Source organism: Danio rerio, chromosome 9 (assembly GCF_049306965.1).
Source record: "Danio rerio strain Tuebingen ecotype United States chromosome 9, GRCz12tu, whole genome shotgun sequence".
In the NCBI taxonomy this organism is placed as follows: Eukaryota; Metazoa; Chordata; class Actinopteri; order Cypriniformes; family Danionidae; genus Danio; species Danio rerio.
Genome location: NC_133184.1, coordinates 2,015,433 through 2,037,500, shown reverse-complemented (window position 1 = coordinate 2,037,500; position 22,068 = coordinate 2,015,433). Strand labels below are relative to the sequence as shown.

The following is a 22,068-nucleotide window of genomic DNA, read 5'->3' as shown; positions in this document are numbered from 1 at the left end:
GGAGGGCCTGGAGGGTGCATTCCTGTGAACACACACGCAAGCGCACACACACACACACACACACAACACACAGACAGACACATAAGCAAACACATGCACACACATTCATTCATGCAAACACATGGACAAGCAACACACACATTCACACATGCAAACAGACAGACATGAACACACACATTCATACAAACAAACACACATGCACAAGCACACATGCAAACAGACATAAACACAAGCACAAACAAACACGCGCATACACATATGCAAACACGCACAAATACAAACACACACACACACACGCACGCAGGCACACGCACACACACGCACACACACAAGCATACACATGTGCAAACACGCACAAATACAAACACACACACCCACACACACATACAGACAGACACAGACACACAAAAAAAACATACACATATGCAGAGGTGTACACAAACACACAAACATGCACACACAAGCAAACACGCATAAGCACACCAATGAGTGCACGCAAATACACACACATGGACAGACATACACAAACACAAACATACGCACACACACACACGCATAAGCACACAAAGGAGTGCACGCAAATATACACACACGGACAGACACGCACAAACATACGCACACACAAACAAACATGCACAAGCACACAAAGAAGTGCACGCAAATTTACACACAAGGACAGACACACGCAAACATACGTACATGCACACACACACACACACATACAAACCACACAAACATACGCACACATTAACAAACACACACAAGCACACAAAGGAGTACAAGCAAATTTACACACACGGACAGACACACACATACGCACACACACACACAAACATATGCACACATTAACAAACACGCACAAGCACACAAAGGAGTGCACACAAATATATACACATGAACAGACACTCACAAACATACACGTGCACACACACACACACACACACACACACACACACGTACAAACAAGCGCAGACACGCGCGCAAAAGCACAAAAACATGCATGCATGCAAACACGCACAGACACAAGTACACAAATGCGTGCACAAAAACACGCAAACATGCACAAGCACACACACGCACACAAACCCACAGACACACACACACAAACAGTGGTCAGGGAATTATGGGAAAATCATGGAACTTTAAAAGGGCTGTTCCAGTCATCTAAAGCCAGGAGATTTAATGCAATGTTTTATTCTTCTATATCATGCGTTTGATCCCATTGTTCCTCTATTTATCAGCACCATTTTACTCCTTGCCTGCTTGTCAGCCAGCAGTCATTCAAGTCAAATGCATTCACTAAGCTGTGTCTGTTTGTTTTGCCCGCTCAGCAAACACAACAGTCTTCTGTTCATGATGAATCATATAAACTCAGCTTTGTAGTCAGAGAAAGTCAAGGAATTTGACATCAGGCTCAGAGCGGGAACCCTCACACACACACAGACGTCTCCACAGTAGTGTGCTGGTATCTGTGGCTCAGTGCTGCATGGCCAATGATGACTGATAAGAGGGACAGCTTTTAATAACGACACTGATATGGACCTCCCTCCTTACGCCCGCTGTGATCCACACTCATAATTAATATAATTTTACATCAAGAGCAATCATAGCCAGAAGACTGGTCATTTCTGCCAGACTTGGCATAGTGTGGGATCCCTGCTGCTTACTCATTTACCAGCATATGGAGACGCCGCAGTGGACCAAGGTGCTTTTCACTTCCAATTTCTTGCTAAAGGTGTTTGCTTGAACTGGGCCCAGAAGAGCTCCATACAGCAAAAACCCACGTGACAAACACAGCAGGGCCTGTGTCATCTGTCACTCACTGTTAACAGACGCTCAATTAACCATAAACTAATTACATAAAAAATCCTAAAACTACATTTTCATACGCAAGATGGAAGAGAAATTCACTGTGACTTCTGGCAGTTTTTTAGCATTGTGTATACAAACTTATTACTGATTATTATTTATAATTGACGTTTACTTTTACATGAATCACCAGCCACTTTATTAGGTACACCTGTCCAACTGCTCGGTAACGCAAATTTCTAATCAGCCAATCACATGGCAGCAACTCAATGCATTTAGGCGTGTAGACATGGTCAAGACGATCTGCTGCTGTTCAAAGCGAGCATCAAAATAGGGAAGAAAGAGGATTTAAGTGACTCTGAATGTGGCATGGTTGTTGGTGCCAGACGGGCTGGTCTGAGTATTTCAGAAACTGCTGATCTACTGAGATTTTCACGCACAACCATCTCTAGGATTTACAGACAATGGTCTGACAAAGAAGAAATATCCAGTAAGTGGCAGTTCTGTGGGCGCAAATGCCTTGTTGATGCCAGAGGTCAGAGGAGAATGGTCAGACTGGCTCCAGCTGATAGAAAGGCAACAGTAACTCAAATAAGCACTCGTTACAACCGAGCTCTGCAGAAGAGCATCTCTGAACACACAACACGTCCAACCTTGAGGCGGATGGGCTACAGCAGCAGAAGACTACACCGGGTGCCGCTCCTGTCAGCTAAGAACAGGAAACTGAGGCTACAATTCACACAGACTCACCAAAACTGGACAATAGAAGATTGGAGAAACGTTGCCTGCTCTGATGAGTCTCCATTTCTGCTGACACATTCGGAAGGTCGGGTCAGAATTTGGCATCAACAACATGAAAGCATGGATCCATCCTGCCTTGTATCAGCGGTTCAGACTGGTGGTGGTGGTTTAATGGTGAGGGGGGATTTTCTTGGCACACTTTGGGTCCATTAGTACCAATTTAGCATCAATGCCACAGCCTACCTGAGTATTGCTGCTGACCATGTCCATCCCTTTATGAGCACAGTGTATTCAGCAGGATAACGCACCATGTCATAAAGCATGAATCATCTCAGACTGGTTTCTTGAACAGGACAATGAGTTTACTGAACGCAAATGGCCTCCACAGTCACCAAACTCAATCCAATAGAGCACGTTTGTGATGTGGTGAAACGGGAAATTCACATCATGGATGTGCAGCGGACATATCTGCAGCAACTGTGTGATGCCATCATGTCAATATCTTGTTGAATCTATGCCACAAAGGATTAAGGTAGTTCTGAAGGCAAAAGGGGGTCCAACCCGGTACTAGTAAGGTGTACCTAATAAAGTGGCCGGTGAGTGTTTAAACTTTAGTTATTTGGTATGAGCTCTTTTTAAGTTTAATAGTGGTTGTATGTGAATTTAATAAATTAACTTACTAATTTTTAAAACAATTATATTAGAATTTCGAATATTTCAAGTAGCATTTTGAGTAATTTGGGATGTTTTTATATTTCAGTGCTAACCACTGAGCCACTGTGCTGCCATAATACTTGCATTTCATTGTTATTTTTTAAAAGACGTATTTATATCTTCATAAAGTTAATATATATATATAAAATGTTACTTTTGTAAAGAGTTTAAGACTAGATGAAAAAAGAAATGTGTATATTTATCAGCCAAGGACATTAACACAGCTTTCAATCAGATGAATGAGCAGATGAAACTCACCCATCACAGGAATCGGTGTGCCCGCCGGGGTCCCGGGCCGCCTGATCAGAGCTTGCGGGGTCGAGGCTGACAGACCTTTTTCAGGTGGTCCTCCTGGAGCGGACAGTGGCGTGCCGGGGACTGACGGGCCAGGTACAGGGACTGGAGGAGGACGACCAGTGGGACGAGGAGACACAAGCCGATGACGTAGCTCTGAAAAAAAAAAAAAAAAAAACAATAACACAAACGCTCATTGCATCTTATAAATTTCTAAACCCTGTAATATAAAATAAATTGTGTGTGATTAATCACATCCAAAATAAAAGTTTATTTTGACAAAAGAGATGTGTGTGTACATTATATGTACATATATTTATTATGTATATTCACTAGACACACATACATTGGAACAAAACTATACAAAACAATTTTGTTACATACAAATTTAAATGTATATACAATTTGTATCATAGACATGTATATGAAAAAAGCACTACAGTTTTTACTATAAGTTAATATAGTATATTTTCATTTGGGTGTCTGACAACTGAAAATAGATCTAATAGCAGATATTATAAATTAATTATATTAATTATTATAAATTATAGATTCTCAAACATATGCATGCATGTGTATTTATATATTCAGAGTAAGTATACAAAGTACACACAGGTGCATTAGGTCATACATTTTTATTGTGGATGTGATTCATTTCGATTAATCTTTGTCCAGCACTAAAAATAAAACATTTGAGTATACAGCTAAATGTGTCTCTATGTAAACGGCCATAAAAAAGACATAAGCCTTTTTATTATGACAAAAAGTGCAAAAACAAAAGGTGTTCGCATCATTATCATCGTGTCTACATACATTACCCACCTGTTTAATAAACGCACGGTTGAATAACACTTTACATCCCTCAAAATGGTCTATAGTGTTAAAACTAGTGTTTTAACCATACTGACACTGACACCTCCAATAGAGATAAAGATGTTGCACAATCAACTAAAGTGTTGCTAGAATAGTTTTTTTTTGTGAATGGACAATGTATATATATATATATATATATATATATATATATATATATATATATATATATATAATTTTTTTTTTTTTTATTGCATCACCAATATATATTGAGATCATGTCCATGTCTTTTGCGATGAGTCTATATATTAATTATTGTAAAAGGCCTAGATTTCATCCAGTTTTACCCACATGGCATGTCACTAAAACAATTTACTAAACTCTGATAAAAGATTATGAAGCATATATATCTCCAATTTCTAGCTTTAGAGGTGGACTGGATTTGATTGCTCACCTTGGCCTTGTCTTGGAGTGGCAGTCGGGCCAATGGGTTGAGTCTCTAACTCCTTCAGAGAAAAAAAAAAAAAACACACACACACATTAAATCCATCACATCTGTATTAAAGGGGAACTATTATGCAAAAGTCAATTTAACCACAATTTAATTGGTTTAAACACAGTTGTGTGGGAACAGTCTGTGAATATAACCAGCTTCTAATGGTAACCATGTATATATTATTTTTATTATAATCACACTTGATAAAAGCCGTCTGCAGAAACACTTTGATTGACATTCTCCATTTGTATGACGTCATTAGAGGGGGGAAACCCCGCCCACTAGTGACCATCTCTCCCTCATTAGCATAGGATGTTAGTTTTGTTTCTGTATCTGACACTGCTGATACACAGGCATTCATAGCTCCTCCCTCTTTGGAAAAAAGAGCATAATCTCATTTGAATTTAAAGCGACAGTCACCAATATGCCACATTTAGTGTCAAAGTGTAAAAGGGTCAGTTTCAGAGAGTTAGAAAACATTATATGCGTGTTATTTTGAGCTGAAACTTCACGTAAACACTCTATGGACGTCAGACTTATTTTACATTATTTTACATCTTGTAAAAAGGAGCATGTTTTGATAAGCAAGATGATGAATTTGAATATAATACTTACAAGCTTCTTCTTTGAGTCTGGGTCAAAGCGTTCAAGAATCAGCTTGGCATTTTTATAGGTCTCCGTTTCCATCACTTGTTCAAGCTGAAATAAAGTGAAAATATGACAATCCCATCAGCACAATTACATCAAACAGTAATGAATGCTGAATAATCATAACAATATCCGGAATTTCAAATCATTTTAATTTATGGTAACTGTCCAATAAAGGGTTAATCTTGCGCCTTTTGGGGGGGGGGTGGTTAAAGGCAGAAACTAATTTGGTCCGTTTCCTCACATCTACGGTTCAGTTTCATCTTAAAACTTCATTTCAGGCTAAGAGCAAATAGTGCTAATTATTTAACTTTAATGAATAGAATAATTACAAGCCCTACTGCGATAATGGGGAGTGTGAAAATCCATCAGCTGTAATTATTGAAAGTTATTAGACATGACAGTGGATGACAAGCAATTTCTCAGATTTATTTCCTCCCATCACTAAACACTATTAATTTAAAGACAAGTCGTTAGCCAAGCACTTTACCAAGTAAAGTCTCTGTGCCAATTACCCGCTGTCTTCATTGATTTCAGATTATTTATTAAGAGCAGAAATGATCTCTTTCTCTCGCTGACAGCAGAGGAGCTCGATATGATGAGAAGGAAAACAGGACGTTGTTTTCCTGGCATTAGTGTAAAGCTAACAGTAGAGGGAAGCACCCTGACTGGGTAAAATTACTAGCTCGCTCATATTAAAATGTTATGATGTATGCATATATGAGAGGACATGCACTCAAGCAGTTTTAATATGACTTGTGGAAGCTATTTTAACAGCATTGTGTGTCTAGAGTCATATTGGAGTGATATGAAAGATAACAAGCATCTTTTTTAAAAAATTCCTTCACATTACATCAGGAGGAGGTGTCACGGTGGCACAGCGGGTAGCACGATCGCCTCACAGCAAGAAAGTCACTGGTTCGAGCTTCGTCTGGGTCAGTTGGCATTTCTGAATGGAGTTTGCATGTTCTCCAATTTGACATAGCAGCATTGTTTTCCCCACCCACCATTATTGATTGATAGGCGCATATTATAATGTGTCAGTATTAACTTGTATAAAAATGTCCACATGACAGGATTTGCAAAGAAACTTAGATTAAAAGATCTGTTCCAACTCTGTGATCAAACTGGTCAGGTATAGCTGTATAGTTTACACAACTATAAACAAGGACGCTTCAATCACACAACAGGAGTCCCGATTTGAGAACGCTAAATCAGGTTTATTTTGAACAGTAACTTGGCTATAAATATCTCTAACCAGAAGCATATTTACCCATTTGCATACTGTCAAATAATGGACACCAGATTCTTCACTGCATAATTTAAATATTCTAATTGAAGAGCAGCGAATGAATCTCTCATTTAGATTTTTCATTTGACTACATTACATAACAGAGGTGTCACTTTAAAAATGCACAGATAGTGAAAGCATTCAATAATTTTTTTGTTAATTTAAGACAAAATTGTGTTTAAAAGAAAACCCACCAAGATGGACATGTTTAGACATTATTATTATTATTATTATTATTATCATCATTATCATTATTATCATTATTATTATCATCATTATAAAAATCATTATTATTCTCATTATTAATATTATTATTATTATTATTATTATTATTATTGTCATTATTATCATTATTATTATTTTTATCATTATTATCATTATTATTATTATTATCATCATCATTATAAAAATTATTATTATTCTCATTATAATATTAATATTATTATTATTATTATTGTCATTATTATTATTATTATCGTTATTATCATCATTATTATTATTATCATTATTATTGTTATTATCATCATTATTATTATCATTATTATTGTTATTATCATTATTATTACTATCATTATTATAATTATTATCATCATCATCATTATTATTATTGTTATTATCATCATTATTATTACTATCATATTATCATCATCATCATTATTATTATTATCATTATTGTAATTATCATTATTATTATTATATTATTATTATCATCATCATCATCATCATCATTATTATTATTATTATAATTATTGTAATTATTATTATTATTATTATTATTATTATTATTATTATTATTATTATAATTATCATTATTGTAATTATCATTACTATTATTATATTATTATCATCATCATCATCATTATTATTACTATCATTATTATCATCATCATAATCATTATTATTTTTGTTATTATTATTATTTTAATTATCATTATTGTAATTATCATTACTATTATTATATTATTATTATTATCATCATCATCATCATCATCATCATTATTATTATTATAATTATTGTAATTATTATTATTTTTATGTGTATGAGTCTGTTCAAACACACTACTTAAGACCCAGAGTATCCACTTTCGCTTTGCTTCAAACAACGTATTCAGAATTCGTTTTGGAAATAGCATCTATTTATCAATATGGATTGCGTCTGACAGTCACGCACCGCTACATGATCGACTGTTTTGAGGATTGCATGAGAGGGGCAATGGCGCCTGTAATAGAAAGTAAGGGAATCCTGCCATTTTTATTTTTATTTCAAAGTGTTTTCATGCCTAAATAAAATAAAAGTACAGAACAGATTCACATTTAAGAGGAAGGGGCATCCCCTGGTGGTTCGGCGGTATGGGTTGCGTATAGGGAGGATCGGCTCTTGTTTATTGCCACCCTTCATAGATATGGGAAAATACATTTACAGGATGATAGCGGGATAGAATTGCAAAAGGCAGGAGAATCCTGGGAAAAATAAGGGGGTTGACAGGTATGCACATTTGAGCAACAAAACACAACCTGTTATATGTGCACGCATGTGTGTGCGCGCACACTGCGATCATTGCAATTGCATTTGTGTGTTGCTTATTCATCTTATCGTGGTATTTGTGACTGAGTTTATCATTACATCCTACCCCATTTATACCTCTCAGAAATTAAATGTTATAACCTGCTTATTTGCCTTTAAAGCCACAGGCAAAAAAAAACACAATAATCTCTCACCCAAAAACGTACATTTTTAACAGGCTATATAATAAACGATCTGATGTGTATTTTAACGCTGAAACGTCACAGACATTTGTAAAAAGGCCAAACAGAAGAACAAACACAAAACAGACAAAAAGCAGCCTAAAATTAAAAGACACAACAGCAGAAAGTTACTCACTATTTTCTTTTTCTCTGCTTTCAGCTCTTCTAACTTTTCATCTAAGAAACAAAACAGTAAATAAAAACAACAGAATTGAACCTGTAGGTATAATTCATCACACTGAATTAAACAGACAATACAGAAAAACAGAACTCATAATGAGATCATCTAAAACCCAGGAAGGAAAATCTTACTGTTTCTCTCTGTTCGCTTGTTGTATAAAACTATCAGCAGTTTCCTCAGCAGCCAAATCCTTCAGAAGAGAAAAGGAAAGTTATTAATATGAATCTTTATTAATCTTAACATTACTTTCAGCTTGTTGACAGGAAACATTTACCATTCATTAAGTTCCACTTAAGACTTTTATTAAAAAATTAGAAAGAACATTAAATTAAAAAAAATACAAAACAAATAAAATTACAATTAAAATGAAAACAAGACACACAAATCCAAACTATTATTACAAACTACAATATTTACTCAAAAATAAAACAAATTATTAGGTGACAAGAAAATTAAAGTAGTTAATACAAATGAGATACCTGGAGAAATACAGACAAACTATACACTTACAATAAAAAATAAGGCATGAAAATCTAAATTACTAAAAAAACATTCAAACAGTTACTCAATCATAATAACAACAACACTAATACAAATAAGACAAGAAATAAAAACTTCACTTAAAAAATTATCAAATTGTATACATGTATTATGTACTTAAAATTTTTATATACATATTTATATTATATTTTTTATTTACTATGTCTGATAATATTATCAATATTAATATTATAATTATAAATATAATTTAAACAATATTGCCAATATTATTAGCCCCTTTAAGTTATATATCTTTCATAAGTCTACAGAACAAACCATCATATTACAACTTAACTAATTACCCTAACCGGCCTAGTTAACCTAATTAACCAAGTGAAGCCTTTAAATGTCACTTTAAGCTGTATAGAAGTGTCTTGAAGAATATCTAGTAAAATATTTTGTGCTGGCATCATGACAGAAATAAATAAGTATTTAATAATTTATTGCTTTAAATAGCCAATCATGGCAAAAATAATTCTAAATAATATAATAAAATAAACCATTAAAAAATAAGTTTTTATATCAGTCTATTGACTATCTTCATTGCAAAAACAATTCAGAATAATATAATATAATATAATATAATAAAATATAATATAATAAAACTATATCATATAAATTCAAACAAACAAAAGTTATATGACATCAGACTTTTGGCATTTAAATGCTACAAAACTCCTTAGACAAAACTTTACCAAATAATTTAATAAGTGAGTTCACTTCATAGAAAAATCTACGAAAATTTAAAGAAGGACAGTCCACTGAATGGTTAACAAAGGGAGAAATCTCGCAAAACATCCTCGAGCAGGGTCTTACCCATTTGGTAGAACAAAATATATTGAATTTACTACCATTCTTCAATTTATTTATTTATTTTTTGCCACATCAGCAACTTATGGCTGTTTCACTGCAAGATCAATATAAATAAAAACCATTACATGATAGAATCAACTTCATATTTCAATAAAAGAAGATATAGATGATTTAAAAATATAAATAAATAAGTTAAATTCACAAAAACTGTATACTAAAAGTTACATATGATTTTTTAATTCAACATTTGTTAAATTACTTAAAGTCTGTCCTGGTAATACCCTTTTAAAACATCTAAAGTGTTTTCATTATAAAAATCTTGTCTTAATGGTACTTAAACTTTTTGATAGTCTGAATTTACATACTTACAGCAGAGGGAACAGTAAGAAGGGTGATGCCACTATTAATTTTCCTATCATCCGCTCCGGGATGTACCACGCGTATACGACTGCACAGGCCATCAGGTACAGCAGAGCGGAGTACAACAGCAGTCTGTAAACCCATAGCTTCAGCTGCTTATGGTTCTTCTCTCTGTATTCCTCAAGGACCTGGATATCCTGAGAGAAAGAGGGAAAAAAGAGATCAATAAAACACAACATAAGGACTGGAGGTAGTCAGCTTCATTCAATCCTTGAACCTTTGTTTGAATTACGTTTAAAATAAATAAATAACCAAATCAATCAATTCATTTAAAATATATATATATATATATATATTTATATATTTTAATTAACTTATTAATTATTTAAAAAATATATTTTATTAATAAATTTTAAATAAATAAATAAATGTATTATTAATAAATAAATTAATTAATTAAAAAGTATAAATAAATTAATAAATTAAGTAAAATATTTGTATTAATAAAAATAAACAATAAATAAATAAATACATGTATTATTTTTTTATTTAAATTATATAAATTTAAAAAATTATATATATAATTTATAAAATAATAAAATAAAATAAAATAATATAAAATAATATTATTTATAAAAATAGTTAAAAATAAAAAAAAATAATTTATTAATTAATAAAAATGTTTAAATAAATAAATTAAATAATTAATTAAAAATGAATAAATTAAAAATGAATTAAAAACAAATTAAATAATTATTTAAAAATAAATAAATAAAAATTACAAATAAATTATCTATTTAATAATAAATAATACATTTGGTTTCAAAAAAAATTCTGACAAAAGTGTAAGCTAATGTTTTTATTTGAATTAATCACTTAATCACAATTTTAGACAATAATTCATTATTATAGTAGTGTTTGCGCAGGTTCATAGGAACCAATGAACTACATTTGTAACAGAACTTGCAATCTTAGTTGGCTAATAACTATGATTTTGGGAAACGCACTCCCATGCTTACACCACCAACACACCAGACACTTTAATGCACACATTTTTACTAATAAAACGTAATTGAGATAAATGAAAAAAAAAATCATTTTAAAGAATTGCAATTAATAACCATGATGATCAGACAATAATTCAGCATTCGTAACAGGCCTAAATATGCACAGTCAAAGATGTAGAAGTGGAGTATTGAGATCCATCATATGAGGGTGTGTTTTCAGCAGGAACAGATCAAATAACAGGATGCATGACGGCCTAAAGACACTGAAACACTGATGATACACTTTAAAATATCCTCCGGCATACAGTAAGCGTAGATGGAAAACCTGTTTTGTCAGAACTTGAATCAAATCTCTATGACCTAGATATCTAAAGCAGAAGTTCATAGAGGCTCTGATCACAGCCCGCAACATTAATTTAATAACACAAAGATCTAATCTTGTCTAAATACAAAACCAGGTCAAATGGCTTAAAAATCACATGCTTTGGCATTTAAACAGCAAATGTACAAACAAATCATTCATACAGTGCTCAGCTGACCTGAAGAGACCTCTGAGTGAGCTACTACTGTAAACCCCATCCTAAAATAACTCATGACACATGCACTGGGCGTTTACAGTGCATGGCTGACATTTGTGTCCGTCTGTAACTGTGTGTTATTCTCTTATCCTGTTTGTCTCCCATCTTTCAAACCATCTCCGACCTTTGTTATTTCTCCCAGGAAACTCCCATAATTTATATGACCCAAGCTACTTATGAAAAATCTCTTTTCTGTCCATATTTGTCAAGTTGCCAGATCTTGTATGAAGCTCAATACCTTTAAAGTATTCCAATTTCAAAAGCATTTCTTTTACCTCAATCTGGCAACATATGCATTGCACTGTAGGCAAACTACAAAGCATTAACATCACTTTAAATATTACTGTTGATTTAAACGGCAAAATTAAGTCCAAGGTACTCGAATAATGTTGATAAAAATATTTTAAAAGTTATTTATTAACATGGCTATTCCTTAAAACTGCGCCTATGCATTTCGGCAAGTAACCCTGATAAAAGCAACTGTTTGCCAAAATGCATAGGCACAGTTTTAAGCAAAAGCCATGTCAATAATAGCTTTTAATATATTTTTTCCACGTTTTTTAAAATGCCTTGGACTGATTTTTTGTGTATATTATGATGAATCCCTTACCCAAAGAGCACTGACACATAATTAAGCTACACCTAAGCACTTTTTGTTTGATTTTAGACTACTGTTGGTTTGTTTGTTTATATAGAGCAACATCAGCAACTCACGACAATTTTATGGCAGGATCTATATAGATAAAAATAAAACAAATAATAACAACGTAATAATTCAGTAAGAGATCATTCATATATATATATATATGTGTGTGTGTGTGTGTATAACTGCATGAGGAAACCTTCAATTTTAAGTAGTAGTAGATATTTTACACTCACAACAGCTGGTGATGATTTAAATAAAATACTAAAAACAACACTTTGTTATTTAAATATCAAAGCATTTTTTAACTCAATCTGGCAAAATATGCATTCACTTTAAATATTATTGCTGGTTTGTTTGTTTGTTTATTTATTTATTTATTTATTGCAACATATGGCTATTTAATGGCAAGATCTATACAGATTACATATATACACATGGCTATTTCACAGATCTATATAGATTAAAAAAATATTACAATAATAACAACACCCTAATTCGGTAAGAGATCATATTGTTGCTGACTAACTGCAAAAGGGTACCTTCAAAATCAGGTAGTAGTAGATAATTTAAACTCACAACAGTTACAACTGGTGATAAATAATACACAACAAACATTATTCAACACTTCATAATGTTCTCAAAGCATTTTTTACCTCAATCTGGCAACATACGCATTCACCTCAAATATTATTGTTGGTTTGTTTGTTTATTTTTTTTCATTGCAACATCAGCAACGTATGACTACTTCATGCATCTATATAAATAAAAACATTACAATAATAACAACGTCATGATTCAGTTAGAGATCATGTTGTTGGTTAACTGCAGAAGGACACTTTCGATATTAGGTAGTATTAGTAGAGATTTTAAAGTCACAATAGCTGGTGATGACTTTAATAAAATACAAAAAACAACACTTCATCATTATAACATTAATTATAATCATAATAACAATCCCTACCATCTTTTTAAACGTGTTTAAAATCATTCACTATTTAAAACATCATTCTGAATTATCAGGACAGTCCCATAAACATGATTAAACACATGGACGTTGCAGAACATTCATAAAGCTGAATGCTTCAGTATCATAAAAGACAGAAAGAGTGATAGCAGAAAATCATTAGATAAGTATTTTTACCTTATCAAGACCCTCCAAGACCTCTACAGTGGATGGTTTAGCCTGGAAATGGACACACAAGTGTTAGCAAGAAAAAAACTCTCAGAATAAAACAACCTCAGCACAACTAAAACTGGTAGGAAGTGAATCAAAGGGTGTCTGTGTTTGAAGTTTATAATCAAGTCACATTAACTAACATGAACTCTTAATCCATGCATGTGCCCATGGACAACCTTATTCTGGACAGGTACATTTTTAGGAATTGCCAACAATATATTATAAAACTAAAATTTCTATTTATTTTAGTTTATGCCAAAAGTGATTAGAATATTTAGTTGTTCCTGTTCCAGAAAGGGGGCAGCATGGTGGTTCAGTGGTTAATGTCGCCTCACAGCAAGAAGGTCGCTAGTGCAGACTGGAGCAGGCATTTCTGTGTGGAGTTTGCATGTTCTCCATATGTTGGCATGGGTTTCCTCCGGGTGCTCCGGTTTCCCTGACAGTCCAAACACATGCGCTATAGGTGAATTGATTGACTAAATTGGTGTGTGTGTGTGTGTGTGTGTGTGTGTGTGTGTGTGTGTGTGTGTGTGTGTGTGTGTGTGAGAGAATAATTGCAAGATTGTATGAGTGTTTCCCAGTACTGAGTTGCGGCTGGAAGGGGATCTGCCATTTAAAACATAGGCTGGAATAGTTGGCGGTTCATTACGCTGTGGTGAGCTCTGACAAAAAAACAGACTAAGCTGAAGTAGAATGAATGAATGAATGAAGGTTGTTTAGTTGAAAACCTTCTGCAAATGACCCTATAAAAGGGACTGACTCATGTTTGCTGTCATGACGAACTCTGCTGATCTTTTACATTTGGAACAAGTTTTAGATCTTTTTATTTTGGTTTTCTTTTAGCAAACAGGCCTTCAAAGTAAATCCTTAACAAGACTAAATGACAGGAGCACATACTTACCCTCCACCGAGACACCACAGCCCCCATCCTGTGAGGGCAGTCCTTCCTCTCAGAGCCTGGCTTCTGTTACACTTATTACTCCAGGCCAAAGCCACACACCTGTTCACACAATGAAGGAAACATTACACTAACAAACAAGCTCATGATAGATTGGTTTTCTACTTGATTTGATATGATATGAGGATTAGAGAACGGATTATAAAGACTCTGTAGACTTTTAATTATAAATAGCAGTCGCGTACAGATACAAATGTAAGAATATTGCAGCATTATCAATAAACAACAAAAACAAATGCTAATTGAGGCTTTTATAAGAACAAACGCATGATGCTGGTACTCCTCAATTTCACACAGGAGTAGATCAGTAACCACAGATGTAGATTAATTACCTAATTATTTGGATATCTTTATATCTAATTAATAATATTCACTTATCTAATTTAATTATTTAAATCAAGCATCAACATGAGCATGTACAAACGTTGTCCTAATTTTCAACAGCACATCTATTTATAGTTGAAGTCAGAATTATTAGCACCCCTGAATTATTAGACCCCGTTTATTTTTTTCCCCAATTTCTGTTTAACGGAGAGAAGATTTTTTTTTACACATTTCTAAACATAATAGTTTTAATAACTTATTTATTCAAGACACTTCTATAAAGCTTAAAGTGACATTTATCTTAACTAGTTTAATTAGGTTAAGTAGGCAGGTTAGGGTAATTAGGCAAGATATTGTATAATGATGGTTCGTTCTGTAGACTATCAAAAAAATATTTAGCTTAAGGGGCTAATAATATTGACCTTAAAATGGTCCCTAAAAAAATAAAAACTGATTTTATTCTAGCTAAAATAAAACAAATAAGACTTTCTCCAGAAGAAAAAATATTATCAGACATACTGTGAAAATTTCCTGAATCTCTTAAACATCATTTGGGAAATATTTTAAAATAAATAAATAAATAAAGAGGCTAATAATTCTGACTTCAACTGTATATCTTTACCATTTCAAAATGATGAAATATAAATAAACTTTGAGAACTGCTTCACTTGAAACATAAAACCGTTCTTTACGATAAATATCACTTGACCTTATATTTTGTTTTCTGAAGAAATAGCATGCATTAAATCACATTTTAAAAGTGCAAACACTTTCTGTAATCACTGTCTCTAAGGTTGTTTCTATAAAGGATACAGCTGCAGACAGAATTTAATAATAATTATTTATATAATTTATTGAAATACCTATTTTTGTATTTTATTAAGGTATACCCCAACCCCAACTCTAAACCAAACCCTCAAGGTAATGTAAAACAGTAATTATAACTAATTATTATATTAATAATATATGAGCAATTCCATGAAAATGTCAACCTTATCATGAAAAAATAAAACTTTTGACCAAAATAACAAAACCTATTTAAATTTGCTTATTAAGGTCTATATTTTATTGTTTTGATGTGCTCTTGTTGAATTTTATAGGAAATTGATTTGTTTATCCATGAAATACGAGGATTGTGCCAGTGGTAAATTTCATTATCATCCAACCACTTTTCATGCTTTCATAAAAGGAGTTAAAGTCTCACCTTTTCCATGCTTTATGTTAACAGTAATCATTCTGCAGAAGGATTGGAGTCTGTAGTATAAATAATTACCCTTACTTTTTCATAACATTATTGCCCTTTTGATTTATAAGCTACATATTTAAGACATCACGCAGCTTCTGTCACGTTTCACATCCGTAACTATTTAATGAAAAAGTTTATTTCTATTTTATTAACATCTACACCAACTCTAACCCATCACAGTAATGTAAAAATAAAAAATATATTTTGTTGTAGTGTAATAACAAAAATGATGCTATATTGATGTGACTATCAGCAGCTGTATCCCTTCTAGACTTCAGCGTCTCTTGCACAGGCAGATTTAGATGCACAAGATGAGTGATATCAGATGTCACCATGGCTCACACAAAATCTGGAGGCTCTGAAAAGTAACAAGACACTCCTCTATTTTAAACCACACAGTCCTCAAGAGCACAAACAGAGGTGCCTTAAACCCCATTGACTCTGAGTAAATGGATTTATTAATCAAGTTCAATAATAAGAGCTGAATCCAAGAGCATGTAGATGTGGTACATTGGGGTAAAATTGGTTCAATAATCACACATTCAGACTTTCATCTTCTTAATACAATATCAGAAAAGTATTCAAAATAAGATTAATCATATCAGCAGCCAATTACTATCAAAACACATTGCTTACCAGGGTTTCTGCAGGGTTCACAGAGTTAAATTTAAGACTTTAAGACATTTTTAAGACCACTATGAGTGAAATTTTAGACTCATTAAGGGCTAAAGGCTAAGGAATATTTCAAAAGCCCAGATAGAAAAGATTTTTATCTGCCTTATCAAAAAATATTATAATTTAACACATTTAATAATACAATAATAGATTAATAATAATAATATACATTTATATATGGTAGATTTTAGTTCTTAGCTAAATATTTTAAATATCGTGTAAAAACAAGCAAGCTCTACTTGTGTCCATTCCACACACTTTTCTTTCCCAACATAAACTTTCTTTAAAATAAAAAACAAATGTTTTAAAAAAAATTTAAAAACATAATAAACTAAATCTATGCACAACAATCTGACCAGGTCAGTGCCCTCAGCAGTAAATGCATAGAGAACTTTTAAAGAAATGTTAATGTAAGGAAATAATTAAACAAATATGATAGAGTTAAAAAAAAAAAAAACCTTTTAAAAAAAAAAGTTTTATTGAGATGGATTGTTGTTGATTGTATGGGTTTTGGTTAAATTGGGTAGCAATACATGAACAAAGAAAAATTAAGACTTGTTTAAAAAAGATTTAAGACTAACAATGTGATTACCTAGGCTAAAAGATGTAACCATTTTATAAGATGTAAAAAATAAAATAAAAAAAAACAGCGACTGCTAGCCAGTTTTGAGGAAAACACCATGCTGTGGGCCACACACTGTTGAACATCAACTAAACTAACAAAATAATTGTTGGATTTAGAGTGTAATGTTAAGAACTTTTTTATATAAAATGTTTTTAATAGAAAATATTTAATAGAAAAAAAATTATTTTATTGCTGATAATGCAAATAAATGCAGTGTATAATAATGAATAATAATGTAAATACATCTGAATGTGTTTATCCAATAGATAAATACATAGGTAAGCATGTGCTATATATATATATATATATATATATATATATATATATATATATATATATATATATATATATATATATATATATATATAAATATATATATATATATATATATATTATAACTATTTTAAACACTATTTAAAGTAAACTGAATTTAAATTAATTGTTTGAAATCAGTCTTTTTAAGCATGTGTTACAACTAACTCTGTGACAACTTGCCCCACAGGTTGGGTAAATATTAAAATTTTTACTGCTGGCACTTTTAGCAATATTGTACAGAAACCATAGATCCGGAGGTCATACTTAGTGTTCATTTGTATGAGAGGCTAGTGTATTACTGTAAAAAAAAAAAAGTGTTACTATGTGCCCCGCTCTCCCCTAGTAAACAATATTGGGACAAATATAGGGAACTTCAATAGAGGTAAAGTTGGTTTTATATTCACACATTCAGACTTTTTCTTTAATAATATAATTTCATAAAAGTAATATTTGCAACCTCTAAATAGCGAAATCATATTAGCAGCCAACGATTATCAAAGTACAACACTGTTCACAGTCAGATCAAAGGTGTTAATGTTGTTTAGAAGTCATACTTGCAGGTTATTTCAGACCGAATATTAAGTACTATGGTAAACAATATAGGGAGCGTGTCACAAGTTGTCACTGAACGAATGTGTGAATATTAAAAAAAAAAAAAAACCTCTATGGAGCTTTATAGATATCATAGTGCTTAACTACTTTTTAAAAGAGTTTCAGTTACAAAAACAACGTGTTGTGCTCACAAAAGTGCGTCGTGATAATTAATCTGTATTAAAGTTATATATAAAACCAACTTTACGTTACCTCAATCAGTGCATGAGTACATGAGGACCAGTGAAAGTCACTTTATTTATAACTTCATTCAGCCACACTCTTTCAACTTAAGAAGCGTTTAGCTCGAAAAACTAACCAAACGTTTTATATTTATATATGACTGCGACGTCTTTTATAAACACAATCGACCAATACACCTAAACAATGCTAATTAATAAAGTTAAAATAAGAAAACAACAGCTATGAATGACTATAACTCGCTTTCTGTTTGTACAGAGCGCTTTGTAGGCGTTATTAAAGATAAACTCGACCACATTTGGTGCTTCCTAAAACTATACAAGTAGAAACACTATAACTTTTAATGGCGGATTAAACAATAACCACTTTGATACAGTTTAACTTGCAACTGTCAGCTGATACAGCGGAAATGATAAGACGACATGTTGTGTTTCGCGCACGCACTATGACGCGACTTTAAAGTGCATAACCACGCCACAAACTATCGCAAAACACATAAACTGAAGGAGCCTCACCCGTGAATAAGAAATCCAGCGGAGACCTGCAATATTATTCCTCTACTTGAGTAGTGGACGTCACCAAAGTGTTCCCACAACCCCGCGCGGCACGGACTTCCTCTCCTTCACTGCTCTGTCACGTGATCAATGTTTTTTTTTTTTCTCTCAAAGCGCGGGAACATTGAATGAATAATAGGAATGAATGAAGTCCACGTCACCGCAGAAATTATTTGATTTATTTGAAAAACAGGTATGCTTTGCTAATATTCTGTATTTCTTTTAGAACATAGTCTATAGTAATATAACAGAAAATATCTCAATTATATTTAAATATTAATACTCAACAAATATATAATGTAAAAGCTGTTTTATAACTGAGGATTTTAGAAATGTTACATAAACACATCCTTAATAAAAAGCATGCCATTAAAGTCTGCGTGAATCGGGCTTTTATTTTAGTTTGTTGGTGTACCTCCAACTGAAATTGAATATTGAGTAGGAGGCGGTGCTTTATTTTGTGCGTCGCTTCTTCATAGCAAACTAACCTCAAGAGAGCATATTACTATCCACAAATGCAAATTTACTAATACTAAACCATATTTTCCTGTGTTTTTGCAAGAATTTAGTCATTATATACAATTAATTTCATTATCTAAAAATAAGAAAGCAAACAGAACTATTTCATTTTGTAATGACTTTAATTTATGTACTGTTCTTGATTCTTAAATGTCTTACCCTCAAGTTTATATCATGTTCTTTATTTTTATTTTATTTTTCTGTCTTTCTCTCTCATATCTCTTTTCATTGACAATGTAATTCATATTCTGCATTGTAAACAAATATTGTTACAAACTTGTCAACTGTTTTTTTTGCAAATAAAAAAAAAAAAAAAAAAAAAAAGAGCATATTACTATGCAGTTGCTATAGAAACCCGTCAACTTAAGGTCCGCCACTCCAAACCCGGAGGTAAATATTCAGATAGTATTATTATTGTTTCAGTTTGATTTCAAGGCGACTTTGAATTTATAGTATAATCAACTAATAAACATAACGTTATGAATAATAAAGTCAACACAAGATATGAGGTATTAAAGAGTTTGGAAGACACTGGATGCACTTTAAAAGTTTGGACCCTGCAGCAACTGTGTGATGCTATCATGTCAATATGGAGCAAAATCTCCGGGGAATATTTCCAGTACCTAATAAAGTGGCTAGTGAGTGTATATGTGACCATTGACTACAAAACCAGACATAAGATACTTTTTAAAAACCTTTTTATAGGCAAGTAAGCTTTCCATTTGTAGGCCTATAGTTTGTCTGGATAATATTTCGCACAATATTTTATAGGACAATATTTGACTGAGATCTCACTAAGGTAAGGTAAGGTAAAATTTAAGGTAAGGTAAAATTTATTGTCTGCCGTAGGAGAAATTTGTTTTAGAAAAAAAGGTTCTGCTGTACATAGACACCAACAAGACAACATGTAACATACATAAACATTCAAATCTAATCCTAAAATACCTCCTAATATAAATATGATTCCATAAAATCAGTAATTTAATTTTTTTTTTATAAAAATAAAATACCATGTGCCCCACTGCCCTCTGTTGTGCCAACCAATCCCGTTATCTTATTCTTTGACGGTCCTTCCCTGCTTGCTCGTTGATCAACTTAATTGAAAAAGGAACAAAATAATGTTTATATCTATTATACTTGCACAACAGGACCCTATATCTTCTGCCAGAATTCATCAGCTCATATTCCAAAGACAGCAAATGTGAAGAATCAGATAAAATCTTGTTGGATTGTGCACAACTCAAAGATGTCTTTTAGTCAACCAAGTGTCTTAATTCCCATGATTTTTCCTGCCACTCTCATCAGGTAATTTACTTGGGTTTTCATTTTTACTGTCAGATTCCCAAACCAAACAATGATCCCGTATCTTAAAATAGACTCTATTGTTGCTTCATAAAAAGTCATCATTCACTATTTGACCCTTTCACTATTTGAAATACAGAAAGCCCAAAATGTTAAGAAATGAAGCTGTGCAAATTAAGTTCTTTGCAGTGCATAAAACTAATCAGCGTTTAGGTTTTGATACATTTATGGTAGAAAATGTTGGGCTGCACAATATACCGCTTTAACATTGATATCGCAGTGCGCACATCTGCAGTAGTCACATTGCAGGATCTGCAATGTTGAGGCGGGATTATAGTTGACCAGGAATCACAGTTAGTCGTGTTTTTAAGGCCTGTGATTGTGTAGGGATGAAAAGCATTCATGTACAAGAAATTATAATGTTTTTAACTTTAAGAAAAGTTGATTGAACTTGAGTAAATATACACACAATAAGAACTGCACTGTTATTTTACATTTGATTACTCAATGTGTACCTAAATACTGCTAAACTCCCAGAAAAAAATTTATGTTTTTCTTTTGCTCTGCTGCTTTTATCAATACTTTTGATTTGTTTATTATATTTAATGCAGATGCACTCTACAAAATCATCATAATCAACGTAAAATATTGTAAACTCAGAAAAATAAAATAGAAAAAGGAAATTTATAAAATCTCTTCATGAAACTTACATGATCATTATCTATATGTAATATTGTAATTTTTTGGCAGGAATTAAAATTAGAAAATCAATTATTTTAACTTGTACTATGTATTGTTGGCTATTTCTACAGATAGACCCTTTCAACTTAACTCTCACATATTCATTTTCTTTTCAGCATAGTCCCTTTATTAATCCGGGGTCACCACACCGAAATGAACCGCTAAC

The 22,068-nt window shown here is 32.4% G+C and overlaps 1 protein-coding gene across 1 annotated transcript in view; it reads right to left on the bottom strand.

Moving 5' to 3' along the window:
• Positions 1–19,401, bottom strand: part of lnpa (limb and neural patterns a) — a gene marked incomplete at its 5' end in the record, with an annotated part of 25,580 nt that extends 6,179 nt beyond the window's left edge. The window contains 10 exon segments of the mRNA NM_199480.1: positions 1–22; positions 3,523–3,714; positions 4,823–4,874; positions 5,480–5,563; positions 8,686–8,726; positions 8,862–8,920; positions 10,453–10,640; positions 13,816–13,857; positions 14,753–14,851; positions 19,302–19,401. The exon segment at positions 1–22 is cut by the window's left edge and continues 84 nt beyond it. Of these exon segments, the coding sequence (NP_955774.1) occupies positions 1–22; positions 3,523–3,714; positions 4,823–4,874; positions 5,480–5,563; positions 8,686–8,726; positions 8,862–8,920; positions 10,453–10,640; positions 13,816–13,857; positions 14,753–14,779 (707 nt within the window).
• Between the last annotated feature and the right edge of the window lie 2,667 nt (positions 19,402–22,068).